The sequence below is a fragment of the Rhodotorula graminis genome (genome assembly GCF_001329695.1).
Source record: "Rhodotorula graminis WP1 unplaced genomic scaffold RHOBAscaffold_13, whole genome shotgun sequence".
Lineage (NCBI taxonomy): Eukaryota > Fungi > Basidiomycota > Microbotryomycetes > Sporidiobolales > Sporidiobolaceae > Rhodotorula > Rhodotorula graminis.
In genome coordinates, this window is record NW_017264940.1 from 169,571 (window position 1) to 185,146 (window position 15,576).

General features: G+C 69.6%; 4 protein-coding genes across 4 annotated transcripts; 2 read left to right on the plus strand and 2 right to left on the minus strand.

Moving 5' to 3' along the window:
- Positions 1–50: 50 nt before the first annotated feature.
- RHOBADRAFT_55456 (uncharacterized protein) lies at positions 51–2,373 on the minus strand (the record flags this gene model as incomplete). Its single annotated transcript, XM_018417861.1, has 5 exons — positions 51–821; positions 890–1,046; positions 1,422–1,670; positions 1,822–2,014; positions 2,100–2,373. 5 exons carry the CDS (start codon positions 2,371–2,373, stop codon positions 138–140), a joined length of 1,557 nt encoding a protein of 518 aa, XP_018268816.1. The 3' UTR covers positions 51–137.
- A 711-nt stretch (positions 2,374–3,084) lies between these two features.
- RHOBADRAFT_29430 (uncharacterized protein) lies at positions 3,085–6,063 on the minus strand (the record flags this gene model as incomplete). The annotated part of the gene is made up of 7 exons (XM_018412871.1): positions 3,085–3,157; positions 3,274–3,676; positions 3,757–3,832; positions 3,910–4,459; positions 4,522–5,034; positions 5,110–5,859; positions 5,970–6,063. 7 exons carry the CDS (start codon positions 6,061–6,063, stop codon positions 3,147–3,149), a joined length of 2,397 nt encoding a protein of 798 aa, XP_018268817.1. The 3' UTR covers positions 3,085–3,146.
- Positions 6,064–6,962: 899 nt separating this feature from the next.
- On the plus strand, positions 6,963–10,743 carry RHOBADRAFT_55458 (uncharacterized protein; the record flags this gene model as incomplete). Its single annotated transcript, XM_018417862.1, has 9 exons — positions 6,963–7,571; positions 7,647–8,720; positions 8,815–9,056; positions 9,137–9,218; positions 9,294–9,494; positions 9,610–9,696; positions 9,780–9,965; positions 10,050–10,325; positions 10,398–10,743. 9 exons carry the CDS (start codon positions 6,963–6,965, stop codon positions 10,698–10,700), a joined length of 3,060 nt encoding a protein of 1,019 aa, XP_018268818.1. The 3' UTR covers positions 10,701–10,743.
- Positions 10,744–10,999: 256 nt separating this feature from the next.
- RHOBADRAFT_55459 (uncharacterized protein) lies at positions 11,000–15,568 on the plus strand (the record flags this gene model as incomplete). The annotated part of the gene is made up of 5 exons (XM_018417863.1): positions 11,000–12,201; positions 12,280–13,886; positions 13,959–14,161; positions 14,240–15,142; positions 15,218–15,568. The coding sequence occupies 5 exons, from the start codon at positions 11,000–11,002 to the stop codon at positions 15,419–15,421; spliced, it is 4,119 nt and encodes a 1,372-aa protein (XP_018268819.1). The 3' UTR covers positions 15,422–15,568.
- Positions 15,569–15,576: the final 8 nt, after the last annotated feature.

Here is a 15,576-nt window from a genome sequence, read left to right on the forward strand (position 1 = left end):
CTCTCCTCGCTGAGCGGGCTCTCGCTCGCTGTCGCTGCCGAGAGAGAGAGGAGGAGGACGGGCGACGACGAAATTTACAGGGTACGCTGACAGACAGAGAAGGAGAGGGAGAGGTATTCAAGGAGGGGGAGGGGGCACTACTGAGGAGCGGTGGACCGAGGGCCCGATGCGAGACGGGCGAGGTGCTCCTTGAGAAGGTTCGCGCCGGGGTCGTTGGCGGGAAGGGCGGGGGCGAGGGTCTCCTCGACGGCGGGACCATGGAGGTGAAGGAGCTGCGTGAGCGCCGCGGTTACGGCGTGTGGCACGGGCCGGCACGTGGTGGCACGCTCGAGGACGACTCGCAGGACCGACTCGCGCTCGCCCGAGGCGAACAAGTCGAGGAGCGCGGTCGTCGCCCAGTGCGAGTGGAGGTTGGGCCAGCGGAGAGCGTTGGCGACGCCCGACAGGAGGGCGTACCTCAAGGCCGGGTCGTCACGCTGAACGAGGTCGCGGAGGAGGCGTGCCGAGGGCGCGTCGTGGTTGTACGACGTGCCGCCGCCGCTCGTGCCGTGACGCATGAGGTGCGCAACGAGGCCGTTGATGACCGGCGCCTCGGGCCCGGCGGCGACGAGCCGCTCGTAGAGCTTGGAGGGCAAGTCGACGGGGGTCGCCTTGTCGAGCCACGAGTCGACGACCGTGCGCAAGCCTGCGGCGCCGAGGCTTGCAGCTGGGTCGACGATCGACAGGGGCACTTGCAGACCTTGAGGGTTCGGGTCGGCGGACGTCGCGTCGAGCGGGTCAGGCAACAGGACATTGCTCGTCTGGATCGGGAACGCCGAGTTCTGCGAGGAGGCGCCGAGTCAGTTGACGACGCTCGTGCGGCGAGAGAGAGAGAGAAAGGAAGACGCACGATGAGGTTCTTCAAGTGGACCGCCTCGTGCGGGAGCGTGTCGACCAAGGCCGGCGCGGCTTGCGACAGGAAGTCGGGGAACGAGTGCAGGAGGACGAGGAGGACCCGCTCGGTGCCGACGTACAGGCGGGCGGGATCGTCTCGCCGGGCTTGCTCTCTGAGCGCAAGCGGGGGAAAGGAAAAAGAGAGAGCGCGTGACAGGACAACCCCGGGGAAAGGAGAAAGAGGGAAAGAGAGAGAGAGAGAGAGAGAGAGAGAGAGAGGCTACGACAAAAGAGGGGGAGCGCCACACGCCAAAGCAGAGACCCCAAGACGTCCCTGCGCCCCGTACCGACCGAGACGCACACGCGAGACAGAAAGCCGACCCTCCTGCGCCCCCTCGTCCCGCTCGACCGGGCCAACCGACCGACCGCCCGCCCGCCCGCCCTCGACCGACCGACCGACCGAACACGCCGACGCCTAGCTCGTGCGCGGGTGCTGCATCCTGAGCATCTCGAGCACGTCGTCGTCCTCGAGCAGTCCAGCCTCGTACGCAATGACCTCGAGCTCGCCCTCGAGGAAGCCGCCCTCGAGGGTCGACTCGCCGCTCGCGCCGTCGGCCTCGCGCGTGTAGGTCGGCGGGCCCGCGTGCGACTCGCCGTCGGGCGTGTCGCTGTCGAGGAGCGGGGGCGGGCGCGGGATCAAGGGTGCGAGGCGTGACGAGGGGGGCGCGAGCGGGAGTGGGAAGGGGAGGTCGAGGAGCGTGGGCGGGATCGAGGTGTGCGTCGGGCGGACGATGGTGCTGTCACGTGGTGGGCGAGGGTGGCACGAGATCGTGGACGAGGGAGGAAGAGCGGCGAGGGGGGGAGGGGGCGGAGGAAGGGGGGACGAGGAGCAAGTCAGGACAGGTTCGAACGCGCCGCCCACCGAGAGCAAGGGAGAGCGGGGCGCACCTGCGCTTGCCCCTGCGAGCCTGGACCATGCTCGCGAGCTTCATCTTTTTGACGTGCTGCTGGGCGCACCAGTCGAGAGCCGCCTGGAGGCGCTCCTCGACCCACGCCGCCTCGTCGACGGCGAGCCGCACGGCGCGCAGTGTCTCGGCGCCTTGCTGCCCGCGCACGAGGCCGGCCCAGCAGCCGATGAGGTCTGTTGCGCGGGGGACGTCAGGGCTTGAGGTTCTCGCGGTCGCTCGATCGAGAGGGAAGAGGGAAAGAGGGGCCGTGGGACGCACTCTTCTGGACGGCGTCCTTGAGGGCGTACTGCCTGAGGGACAGTGCGGCATGCCTCGTCGCCCACGAGTAGTGCGCGAGCTCGAGGCCGTGCTCGGTGAGGGTGCCCTCGAGGAACTGGGCGTCGGCCGAGCGCGAGATGTGCGGCGGGATCGGGGGCGGTGCAGGGGGCTGCGACGTGCGCGACAGCGGGATGACCGGGCTGCGGAAGTTGCTCACGCGCTCCTGGAGGTTGGTGATGCCGCCGACGAGGGCGTAGATGGCGATGTCGGCCATGGTGGACGGGACGAGGGCGGAGCCGAGACGAGGGTGCGAGGAAGAGGGGGAGGACGAGGTCGAGGGCGAGGCGTCGCGGGGCGGTGCGCGGTGGGTCGGGACTGGGTTGCAAAGGCGGTGCGAGTGCTCTGGTGCGAGTGCGCCTTGTGCCGAGGGCGAGGTGAGGGCGAGAGGGGATGCCGAAGTCGAGAGAGCGGGGGAACGTGGCGGCGAGGGCGGCACAGGTCGCGGCGAGTCGAGGGCGCGTCGGCGGGTGGTGCGAGCGGCGCAAGAGGTATCGGTGCTGAAGGGAGCGCGTCTCTGGCCAGCCAGGCGGGGTGAGGAGGGGGGAGGAGGACGAGGTCGCCCCGGCTCTCCGCCTCCGCCTCCTCGCGACGAGCTGCGAAGGCCCAGATCGCCAAGTCGACGACAGCGCTCTCTCGTCGCTCAGGCTTTGCACGCACAGCCGCACACATCGCTCACTCACTCACTCACTCACTCACTCACTCACTCACTCACTCACTCACTCGACGAACCCTCGTCGCACGGCGAGCTCTCGGAAACGAAGGAGGGACCGTGCACGCGAGAACGGCATTCTAGTGCAAGGCGAAGGACACTACCAGACGGTGAGAGAACTGCAGACGAGATGGATGAAGATGCTGAGAGAATGACGACGACGACGACCACGGGCGATGCCCCCCTCTCGGCGCTCGGCACGAACGGGCCCCTCTTGGCGTCGTTGCCCGACCTCCTCGCGCGCCCGCCCTCGCGGCGCAGCGCTGCCCTCGGGCCGCTCATGCAGGGTCTGTGCGTCGAGAGGAAACAGGTTCAGTCGCGCTCGTCGGACAGCTGGCTAGGGCCTCGCGAGGAGAGGTCCGCCGGCGAGAGACGAGGAGGACGAGGAGGACGAGAGGGACGCACAGACGACGTTGAGCACCCACAGGCCCGCAAAGATGGCCGCGAACCTTACCCTCAAGTCGGTCGCAAGCACCTTGCCCGCCTTCTGGAGCGCCCCACCGCGCCCGTGCGCGTCGAGCGCCGCGAGCGCGTCACCGGCGCTCTCCCTCTCGCGCTCCTTGTCGGCGCCGGCGCCGTCGCTCGCGCCGCCGCCGACGGTCGACAGCGCGACGTACTCTCCCGCCGCCGGGTGCGCGCTCGCGACCGTCGCCGAGGGCGGGTCGGCGGGGACGGCCATGGCGTCGCGCGACGACGACGGCAGGCGCGACGCGGCGGCGGCCGAGGGGGACGCCTGCTTGGGCACGTAGCAGATCATGGCCGTGAGGACGCCCGTCGCGATCGCCACCTGGTTCGAGACGTAGACGAACTGCGGGCGACGACGACGCGAGTCAGGGAGGGTCGTCGTGCGAGTGAGGAGGGAGGGAAGGGGAGCGAGGGGGGACGCACGACGAGCGACGTGATGACAAAGTTGAGCGGCCGCATCCAGGCACCGCCAGGGATCATCATGATGATGCCGCGAGTGCTGCAGGACCAAGAGCGAGTGAGCTCGAGTGCTCGGACCGCAACCCCGAGAAAGAAAGAGAGAGGGAGAGGACGCACTCGCCGGCGATGAAGAAGTGGAACTGGATGATGAACGTCTCGAGCGAGCACTGGCCAAAGTAGATGAAGAACCAGCTGCTCGTCGACCGGAGCCAGGGCGTCGCGTTGCGCAGGACGATAAAGGCGAGGACGGGCACGGCGCTCACGTACGGGTGGCTCGCGTTGTACACAAACTTGGACTCGCGCGTGAGCTCGAACGCAAAGTAGCCCGCCATGGCGAGCGCCGACGCTGCGACGGCGAGGCGCGACCAGGTCGGCCACCGCGGGTCGTCCGGGATGCGGTGCTCCTTGATCTTGAGGAACGCGAACGCGGTCAACATGCCGACCCAGACGATCCACATGTCGAGCGTCTGGCGGAACCGCCACTCGCCCGCGTTCCAGTTGGTCGCAAACACCGTGTTGATGACCGAGAACGTCTTTTCGAGCGGGCCCGGGATCTCGAAGAAGCACGCCGTGACGGCTGCGGCGACGACGAGCTTGACGAGGAGGAACGCCGAGTTGCCGTTGAGCTTGTGGCCGGCCCACAGCGTGACCCAGATGATGCCGAACCCTGCGGCACGGGCAGAGAGTCAGTGACGCGGACCCGAGAGAGAGAGAGAGGGGTGGACGCACAGATGGTGACGAGGGGCGAGAAGTAGTAGCTCAGGTAGTCGGTGTCCATGAGGTACGACAGGACGACCGTGAGGAGGTTGAGGCGGATCAAGATGTTGGCGACGCGCGCGAACCCAAAGTCGGCCTTCTTGAGGAAAAAGCTCAGGTGGCCGTACCCGCTCATGAACAGGTACGCGGCGACGAGGACCCGGATCGGGTTGTAGATGCCCGACACCTTGCTCGCGCCGACATAGTGGTACACGAGGATCGCGATCTGCATCCACCCTTTCCACTCGTCCGTCTGGTCGCGGTTGAGGAACCCGAGGTCCTTGTCGGCCGGCTTGAGCGTCGCCGCACCCGCCGCGAGCGCCGCGACGCACAGGACGCCAAACGTCGCCGCGTCGTACTGCTTGTTCTCCTTGAGGAACAGGTTGGTGCGGTCGGCGACAAACAGGAGCGACGTGGCGAACCCAAAGACGGTCATCGGGACGAGGTACTTTTGGTCGGGGAAGTAGCGGAACACTCGGGGCTCGGCTGCGCGCGTGCGTGCGGCGAGTCAGTCTCGCGGCGGTCGAGGTCGAGGAGGGAGAGAGAGAGGGGGGGACGCACGCTGCGAGTGGTAGTACAGGCCGAGGGGCGCGTACCCGACGAGGAAGACGAGGAGGAGCGCCTGGACCCAGTTGGGCGTCGGGTACTGGAAGCAGCACGTCTTGTCGAACGGGAACTTTTTGGGCAGGGCGTCGTTGCAGCGCAGGTTGAGGAGGATGCTCGCCTGCACCTTGCTGACCGTGTCGGAAAAGTGCAGGCCGTCGACCGTCTCGTCGTCGAGGCCGTCGATGACCTTGTTGAACGCGCGCGGGACGGCGAGTCCACCGCCGGACGCACCGGGCGCCGGGCCCTTTTCAAACGCGGCGGCGACGAGCCGGGTCGTGATGCGGTCGTTCATCTTCTGGATGTCGTCGCCGTGGACGGTCGCGGCGCGCTCGGGGCTCAGGCGCGACTCGATCGCGTTCTCGACGGGGAGGAGGATGACCTCGTCGGCGATGGCGGGCACGCCGGCCTTTGTCGACTGGAACAGGCGCTCCATCTGGCGGTCCCACGTCTGGATCCCGCCCGAGTCCGGGTGCCGCAGGTACCAGATGCCGCCGCCGACGACAGCCATGGTCGGGATCGTGCCGCCGCGCTGACCCGACTTGGTGGTCGACCCGAGGCGGCCGTCAAAGAGCTCTTGGGCGCGCGTGCCGTTGAGGAACGGGTCCCAGAAAAAGTCAAACTGGATGCCGCCCGCCGAGATGCTGCGGTCCGAGTGCTTCTCGGCCGTCGTCTCGACGTTCTTGTCGACGTGCTTGACGACGGCGTCTGGCGGCGGCGAGTGCGGGTACGGGGTCGAGGTCAGCTCGCGAGGTCGAGGGGACGAGGGGGACGAGAGCCCTCGGTGGGAGAGAGCAACAGGGGAGAGTAGGACGCACAGAAGACCTGGCGCACGGTCGAGTCGCCGATAAAGACGACCTGGCGGCCCTCGAGGCACTGGCCGACCTGCTTGGGCGAGTACGGGTGGAGCATGCAGCCGTCGGGCTGCCAGCTCGTGTGGGCGTCGTCGAGCCATCGGCCCTCGTTGAGGAGCGCCTTGCAGTGGTGGCGGTCGCCCGAGTCTGTTTTTGCCGCGGGGACACGAGAAGGGTCAGTACGAGGTGCTGGTCGAGCTCGTCGGGGTGGAGGAGGGTCTGGGCGAGGGGGCGGAGAGACGAGGTGGGCCCGTCGCGCCTGGCTCGGGAGCAGCGCGCGCCTGGACGCACGAGCCTCGAGTGTTGCCCGTGCGACTCGATGCGCCGCCCTGCGCAGCTGGCGGGCGTGATGCGGGTCGCCGTCACGGAGCGACCAGCCCTCACCCCACATGTCGCTCGCCGCGTCGCTCGTCGCGCGTCGGGGTAGCACGACCGCGTATGTGCGCTCGAGAGGGGGACACGAGGGGCCGAGAGGAAAGGAGGACTCGCCCTGGATGAAGAAGCGGAAGATGGCGAGGGCGAGGACGAGGGCGAGGAGGGAGCCGTGGAGCGAGTGGGTTGGGAACTTGCGCCGCGCGTCGGGGTCCTTGGCGGTCGCGGGCATGGTCGGGCGTGCGCGGCCACACGAGCTGTCGCGGTACGGCTCGGGGGCGACGAGGAGGAGGACGAGCGACCAGAGTTGACGGAGTTCCTGGAGCGGCCACCGCGGCCGAGACAACACTCGTCGTTGCTCACAAGCAAGCGGTGCAGCGAGTGCAGAGCTGCTGTGGTAGCATTGAGAAGCACTCCCAGTCCACTGCTCAGTAGCACCCAGAGAGAGAGAGAGAGGTGTCTCGGCGCCATCACTCGTCCTCGTCCCTCTCCAGGCTCCTCCTCGCTCTCCCCACGGCTCTCGCCCGTCTCGCTCCCACCCTACGCCTCGCCTGCCTGCTCCCGACGAGGCACCAGCGACGCGCCATGGTCACCTACAGCGACCTCGCCGCCCTCCTCCCGCTCACCGTTCCCGTCCCGACCCTCGCCTCGCACCCTCACCTCGTGCGCGTCGACCACCTCTCGACCGAGCACGACCTCCTGCGCAACCCAGACAGCCTTGAGCGCTGGCAGGCCTACCTCCAAGTCGTCCACGACGAGACCGACGCCGCCCTGCGCGACGCCCGCGGCCATGCTTCCGGCGTCGAGCGCATCCTCCTCGGCGACCGCCTGTCGACCGCCCAGGGCCGCGACTGCCTACAGCGCCTCACCGACCTGTACGAGCGCGCCCTCGCCCACCACCCGCGCAGCTACGCCCTGTGGCACAAGTACCTGCGCACCCGCGCCCTCTTCGTCCTCGGCCAGCCCGCAAACCCGCTCAAGCTCGGCGCACCCCGCAAGCGCCGCGGCGACGACGGCGTTGGGCGCACCATGACCGAGTGGCTCGAGGCGGGCAAGGGCGAGGTCGACGACATCGAGGACGGCGAGCGCGACTACGAATCCCAGTGGGACGGCGCCCTCGACGGCGTCCTCGGCTTCGACGAGTGGCGCTCGCTCGCCGCCGCGTACGAGCGTGCCCTCATGTTCCTGCCTCAGGTGCGTCCCCCTTTCCCCTCTCTCGAAACGCCCCTCTCTCTCGAAACGACGTCCTCACCCGCTCGCCGCCCGCAGATGCCCCGCCTGTGGCTCTCGTACCTCACCCTGTTCGTCCACCCGTCGTGCCCCTCGGCCCTGTCGCACACCCACGCCCGTCGGACGTTCGACCGCGCGCTGCGCACCCTCCCGCCCTCGCTCCACGAGCGCATCTGGCACCTGTACCTCACCTGGGCCTCGCCCTCGTCGCCCGCGGCCCCCTCGGCGTCGACCATCGTCCACGTGTGGCGCCGGTACCTCGAGCGCGACCCGTCCCCGACCTCGCACTACATCCGCAACGTCCTCCTCGCCCTCGAACCCGCACCGCGCCCGCTCGAGGCCGCAAAGCGGCTCCTCGCCCTCGCGCGACTGACCCACTCGGGCCAGTACAAGCACCCGACCGGCGCCGCGGGCGAGTTCAAGAGCGCCCACCAGCTCGTCGTCGAGTGGCTCGACGTGTGCGAGCAGTTCCCGGACGAGGTCGGCCTCGACGCCGACGAGAGCGAGCGGCTGCGCGAGGAGCGGGCGGCTGCCGCCTCGGCGTCGTCGGGCGAGGGCGCGCTCGAGGTCGCGACCAACGGCGCCGCCGCCGCCGCCGCAGTCGACGGCAAGAAGGCCGCCCGCGCCGAGCTGCCGCCCCTCGACGCGGCCACGCTCGACCCGACCTCGCCGACCAAGCTCGACGTCGACCACCTCGTGCGCACGCACGGCCTCGCCCTCTTTGGCGACCAGGCCGGGCGCCTGTGGACCGGCCTCGCGACGTACTGGATCAAGCGCGGCGAGTTTGCCGTCGCGCGGCGCACGTTCGACGAGGCGCTCGACGCCGTCGTCACCTTGCGCGACTTTACCCAGGTGTTTGACGCGTACGCCGAGTTTGAGGAGAGCTACATCTCGGGCCTCATGGAGGCTGTTGCCGACGCCGAGGACGAGGGCGAGGGCGACGACGAGGACAAGAAGGACGACGAGGACGAGCTCGACGAGCGCATGAGGGCGTTCGAGGACTTGATGGACCGCCGGCCGTTCCTCGTCAACGAGGTGCTGCTGCGCCGCAACCCGAACGACGTCCAAGAGTGGGAGAAGCGCGTCGCACTGTTTGGCACCGACGACGAGAAGGTGCGTCCCCTCTCCTCTCTCCTCCCTCTCTCTCTCTCTCTTTCACCTCGACTGACTCTTCTCCCTCGACGACCCGCCCCTCACTCACACACAGGTCGCCGAGACGTACACGCTCGCGACGACGTCGCTCAACCCTCGCAAGGCGGTCGGCGCCTTCCACCTCCTGTGGGTCCACTTTGCCAAGTTTTACGAGCAAGGGGGCACGACGGGCGACGCCGACCGCGACCTCGCGAGCGCGCGCAAGGTGTTTGAAAAAGCTGTGCGTGTCCCGTTTCGCCGCGTCGACGAGCTTGCCGAGGTGTGGTGCGAGTGGGCAGAGATGGAGGTCCGCAACGAGTGCGTCTCTCCCTCCCTCTCGCTCTCTCTCTCTCTCTTTGTGGCGAGTGCGGGACTGACTCGAGGGCATGTGCGCGCAGGAACTACGACGAGGCGATCAAGGTGATGCAGCGCGCGGCGGCCATCCCCAAGAACTGGAAGACGATCTCGTTCCACGACGACGTGCGTCCTCGTCCTCCCTCTCGCACACACACACACACACACACACACACACTGACACTTCGTCGGCGCCCGCAGAACCTGCCGCCGCAGCACCGCCTGTTCAAGTCGCTCAAGCTGTGGTCGTTCTACGTCGACCTCGAGGAGTCGATCGGGACGGTCGAGACGACAAAGGCCGTGTACGACCGCATCTTTGAGCTCAAGATCGCCAACGCCCAGGTCGTCATCAACTTTGCCAACTTCCTCGAGGAGAACGAGTACTGGGAGGAGAGCTTCAAGGTGCGTCGGCAGTCGTTCCTCTCGTCCTCCTTCCTGCGTCGTCGTGCGGGACGAGCGTCCTCGTGCTGCGGCGCTTCGGGGTTCTGGATTGACTGACCCACACTCTCTCACGCAGGTGTACGAGCGCGGCGTCGACCTGTTCACGTTCCCGATCGCGTTCGAGATCTGGAACGCCTACCTGAGCAAGTTCATCAAGCGCTACGTGCGTCCTCGCTCTCCCTTCTCCTCTCTCGGACTCGTCTCGAGGCGCCCGACTGACTCGCTCTCGCCTTGCGCCCGAAACAGGGTGGCACCAAGCTCGAGCGTGCGCGAGACCTGTTCGAGCAGGCCCTCGAGACGTGCCCGCCCAAGTACTGCAAGCCCCTGTTCCTCCTGTACGGCCAGCTCGAGGAGGAGCACGGCTTGGCCAAGCGCGCCATGGCCGTGTACGACCGCGCGACGAGGGCCGTCGAGGCCAAGGACCGCATGGAGGTGCGCTTTGACCCTCTCTCTCTCTCTTCTCGCGCCCTCCCCTCCCCGAGCGCCGTCCCTGACCCCTCTCGCCGCCCGCCGCAGATGTTCACCTACTACATCGCGCGCGCCACGTCGTCGTTCGGCCTCCCCGCGACGCGACCCATCTACGAGCGCGCGATCGAGGCCCTCCCCGACTCGCAGACGGCCGAGATGTGCCTCCGGTTCGCGGCGCTCGAGCGCAAGCTCGGCGAGATTGACCGGGCGCGGGCGGTGTACGCCCACGCGAGCCAGTTCTGCGACCCGAGGACCAACCCCGAGTTCTGGGCCCAGTGGAACGCGTTCGAGATCGAGACGGGCTCCGAGGACACGTTCCGCGAGGTGCGTCCCCTCTCTCTCTCTCTCACTCTCTCGCCCGACGTGGTACTGACACACACACACTCTCTCTCGCAGTACCTGCGCATCAAGCGCGCCGTCCAAGCCGCGTTCAACACCGAGTCGTCGTACCTGTCGGCCAAGCTCGCCCAGATGCAGAAGGGCGGCCAGGCGGCGCGCGAGGCCGTCGAGGGCCAGCAGGTCGTCGACCCTATGGCGGCGCTCGACCAGGCGACGGGCGTGCGCGGCTTTGTCGCGGCGAGCACGGGCGTCGTTGGCGGCCAGCAGCAGCCAGGGGCGGCGCACGAGGACGGCGAGGGCCAGCCGGCCAACGCCGACGAGATCGTCATGGACGACGATGACGACGACGACGACGAGTAGTACACTGTGCGGGTCGTGCAAAAGGCGCCGGCAGTGAGCAGAGCGCGAGAGGGTCGTCGAGAGCGCGGGTCCGGGAGCTCGTCCGAAGTACCGCACTTGGCTCCTCCCCGCTGGTTGGGCGCGCCGTTCCCCTGGCTATGCCGTGCTCGTCACGCTGGCAGAGCACGTCCCTTGTCCAGTGCAAGAGAGAGGGTCGAACCCGTGTCTCTCCCCCTTCCCCCGCCGGCTCCTCCTTCGTCCGTCGCACCCTCTCTCTCGAGCTCGCCCTCGACCAGGGCAGCGCAGGAGCTCGTTGCACCATGAGCGGCAGCGACACGCAGCACCTGCTGTCGATATTACGCGGCACGGCGGCCGGCCCGCCCCCTCCTCCTTCAGCGTCGTCGACGTCGTCGCAGGCCCCGGGACCGGCGGCCGCACCGCCGCACGGCCTGCCTGGCGTGCACGACTTGCAGCAGGACCACTCGGGACCCACGCTCGCTGCGCCCCTCGCGACAACCGACTCGCTCCTCGCCCTCTTCTCGCGGCCACACCCGTCGTCGGCCGACTCAGCCAGCCCCTCTCGCAGGCCGCACGAGGCCCCGAGCAGCATACAGCACCAGCATCCGCACCGCCAGCCGCAGTCGCACGGCCCGACGTCGCCCATGACGCGCCGCTCGAGCGACCTCCTGTCGCTCCTCCAGGGCACCCACGCCGCGTCTGCTGTCCAGCTCCAGCAAGACCAAGCCGCCGGCTCGTCACACGCACCGACCAACGGCGACATGCCAGCGAGCCCGGCCAGTCCGCCCGGCGGCAACGCGAGCCAGCTCCTCGGGCTCCTCATGGGCGGCGGCGGTCCCAGGTCGGCGCCCAACGGCTCGTCAACGGCCGACGTCGCCTCGCCGACGAGCGCACGACCTTACCCGCTGTCGTCGGTGCCGTCGCACCTCCGCCCGCTGTCGCCGGCGAGCGGCAGCGACACCTCCGAGGCGACGACCGCGGCCCCGGCTCTCGCGCCCGGTCGCCCGGCCTCGTCAGCGGGCGACGGCCCGATCTCGCACGTGTACCTCGCCGCCCAGTACCTTGTACCCGACGCGCCGCCAGCCCTCGGCGCCCCGGTCGGCCTGCGCCTGCCGCGCTCGGCGCACCCGCCGCAAGAGCCCCAGCACCTGTCGATCTCGCTCTCGGCCGCGCACGTCGAGGCGCTCGCGCCCTCGCTCCCGTCGACGACGCCCATCACGCTCTTTGCGGTCCCCGTGTCGTTCCCCGGCGCGAGGCGTGCCGCAGGGACGTGGGAGCGCGGGATCGCGTACGCGACGGGCGGCGGCAAGGGGCGCGTGCGCGTCATCGACCGCGAGAGCGGCGCGAGGGTGCTGCTCAAGGGCGGCAAGGGCGGCGACATAAGGGAGTTGAGGGTCGCGCCGTACGCGCTCGAGGGCAGGAGGAGGATCGCGACCGTCGCAGAGGACGGCGCGGTCGCAGTGTGGGAGGTCACCGACTCGTTCGAGAGCGAGGAGGACGCTCGGTCCGTCTGCTCCTCTCCCTGCGACTCTTACATCTTCTCCTGCTGCCCTGACTAACGATCTGCCTCCTCGCCGTGCAGTTCTCGCCGCATCCGCGACCTCGACTTGCCGCCGTCGGCCTCGCTCGTCCGGTTCAGCCCCGACAGCTCGGCGCAAACGCTCGTCGTCGTCGACTCCTCGTCCGCCATCCACGTCGTCTCGCTCGACGGCAAGGCCAAGCCTCGGCAGCTTCGCCACGACGGCGACATCGCCGACCTGACCTACTCGGCCGACGGCAAGCTCCTCGCCGTCGTCAACCGCGCCGGCGCGTACGCCGTCTACTCGGTCGACGGCCACAAGCTCGAGCGCTCGGGCTCGGTCCCGCTCGTCGATGGCGCCGAGGTCGACCAAGTCGCGCTCCTCGAGCCGGCGCAGCGGGACGACGACCACGTGCCGCTCGCGCTCGCCGTCTCGTCGCAGCAGGGCACCGTCATCTCGATCGTGTCGCTCGACCAGGCCGGCGAGGCGTCGGACATCATGTTCTCGGCGCCGCTGGGCACGCCCGACGCGTGGGGCGCGCTCGCGTACCACCGCGCGACGCAGAGCCTCCTCGTGTCGCACTCGCTCCGCGGGTCGATCTACTCGTTTCGCCTCACGTTCACGCCCGGCACGTCGCAAGGCGTCCGCATCGAGCACGTCGTCGAGCAGCCGACGGCCGAGCCCATCCTCAGCTTCGTCCTCGACCCGCTCGCCTCGGCCGACCCGCACGCCGCCACTGGCTCGTCCTCGACTGCCGCCGACCCTGACGGCCCACCCTCGAGCCCGACCAGAAGCAGCCCGCCGTTGCCGCAGCTCTCGTTCGGCGCCCTCGTCCTGCACCCGCGCGGCGTGTCGCACATCGGCCTCGTCGGCAGCGTGCCTCGCCCGCCCTCGCGCGCGCCGACGCCCTCGACGGCCGGCACCGGCACCGACGACGACGACGAGCCGCACCTCGCCGCCATGGCGACGGCCGCCGGGAGGAGGATGAGCCTCGAGGGCAGCATCTACGTCGCGAGCGAGGTCTCGGTCCGCGTCGACGAGCCCGAGACGGACGAGCTCAGCCTCAAGGTCGCGCTCCCGCCCGTCTCGTCGCCCCCGCCGATCTCGTCGCCCACGAGGAGCGCAGAGCCGGGCGCTCGTGACCCGCCCGTCGTCGGCGGCGCCTCGTCGTTCGGCACCTACTCGCTGTCGCCCTCGCGCGCGGCCGAGCCCGCGCTTGGCGACCTCGGCAACGGCATCTCGGGCGCCCGTACGCCGGTCGCAGAGGCGTCGAGCGGCAGCGGCGTCGCCGGCGCCGGCCCGGGCGCGAGTTCGAGCCCGAGCCCGCTGTTCAACGTCGGCAGCGGCAGCGGCGGCGGCGGCGAGCGCATCCGCCTCGCGGGCCCGGTCGTCAACGCGGCGATCCGCAGCATGAAGGCGCGCCAGCAGCACGCCGTGTCGTCGGCGGCGCTCGCGAGCCCGGCGCTGTCGCCCATCGCGTCGGCGCCGACGTCCGCGTCGGGCGGCGACAGCGGGTCCGAGCGGGACCAAGGTCCGGGAGCGGACAAGGAGAAGCGGCGCGAGGCGCGGGGGCAGCACGGCGAGGTGGGCGCGCGCGAGCTGAGGAGGCTCGAGAGCTCGCTGCCGCCCAAGGTCGCCACGGCCATCTCGCGCGAGCTCGACAAGCACTGTGCGTCCCCCGTCTCTCCTCCATTCGCCCTCAGTCACTGACGAGCTTGCACCCTGTGTGCGCGCCCTACAGTCCAGCAGCTCGAGCAGCACTCGACCGCCGCCGCCTCGGCATCGACCTCGCGCGACCAGGCGCTCCTCGCCGCAGTGCAGCAGACCGTCGCCGCCGCCGTCACTCGAGCTGTCGAGGGCGCGCTCGTCAACCAGGTCGGCGGCGTCGTCGAGCAGGCCGTGCGGGCGCAGATGGGTCGCACCGTCGAGGAGGCCATCACTCGGGTGCGTCGACCGCTCTCGCCTGGCCTTCTCTCCCCCTTCTTGCGGGACCCTGACCTCCTTGGTGTTACCCGCGCACAGGCCCTCCCTATCGAGCTCGAGAAGCAGCTCAACCGCCCTGCCCTCAGCTTTGCCCTGTCGTCCTCGATTGCGTCGACCATCGCCCCGCCGCTCGAGCGCCACCTCACCGGCACCCTCGTCAAGCTCGTCGTCCCGGCCCTCGAGCAAAAGCTCTCGGACGCCGTCGCCGGCGTCGTCGGCTCGATCCACAGCGAGATGGTCGGCGTCCGCAAGGAGATCGTCCAGGAGCAGAGCGGCGCCGTCGGCATCCTCGAGGACGAGGTGGCGAGCCTGCGGCGGGAGGTGTCGACGCTCAAGGCCATGATGGAGCAGATGCACGCGCTCGTGCTCCGGCGGAGCAACGAGTCGCGCTCGGCGGCGCCGTCGGCCTCGCCTCGCGTCCCGCAGCAGCCGCCTTCCCTCGCCCAGCACTCTCCGCACCACCCGCACCACTCGAACCAGCACCACCAGCAGCAGCAGTACCAGCAGTCGCACCAGCAGCGCCACGTCTCGCAGCCTTTCGTCAGCGCCGCACCTCCTCCTCCCGCCGCCGTCGTCGCCGCCGCCTCGAGGCCGCAGCCCGGCCCCTCGTCGGCCCTGCCCGTCGCCATGCATGCCCTCCCTCCCATCCCTCGCGTCGCGACCCCTCCCGAGCGGTACGAGGAGCTTTTCACCGAGGCGATGCAGCCGCAGCACGAGCCGTCGTTCGTGTCGCTGCAGCACCTCGTCGCGTCGTCGCCCCTGTCGCGCATCGACGCCGTGTTCCCGCCGCCACCGGCCCTGCCCAAGATCAGCATGGCCGTCGTCCTGTCGCTCGCGTACCGCCTGTCGCAGGTCGTCGCCGACCGCCGAGGGCCGCTCGACGACGAGTCCAAGAAGCTCCTCCTGTGGCTGCGCAAGGCGATCGCGGCGTGCGACGGCAAGGTGCGCCCCCCTCTCTCTTCCTCCTCGAGACTCGGAAGCACAGGTACTGGCACCTCGTTGTCCGGCCACGCGCAGCAACCGCCCGACCTGCTCGCCCTCATCCCGCGCATCCTGACCAACGTCGTCGACAACCTCGTCGTGCGCGGGCGCACCCTCATGGCGCTCCAGGACCTCGCCGGCGCCAACGACGTGCGCCTCGTGCAGCAGTACGCGCACGCGCGTCTGAGCCTGTTTGCGCAGCCGGGAGCGGGCGAGGGGTTCGAGCAGTTTCGGCGGTGAGGGCGGGAGGAGGCGGGCTCTCGGCTCTCCCTCCCCCTCTCGCTTGCGCCCGTCGTCGTCGTCGCAGTACTCTGGCCGTACCTCCGTAGCAGACAGATACCCCCTCGCTGTACATGCTCTCTGTGCAACTCGCTCGCTGTCCTCGGTCCCTCTCT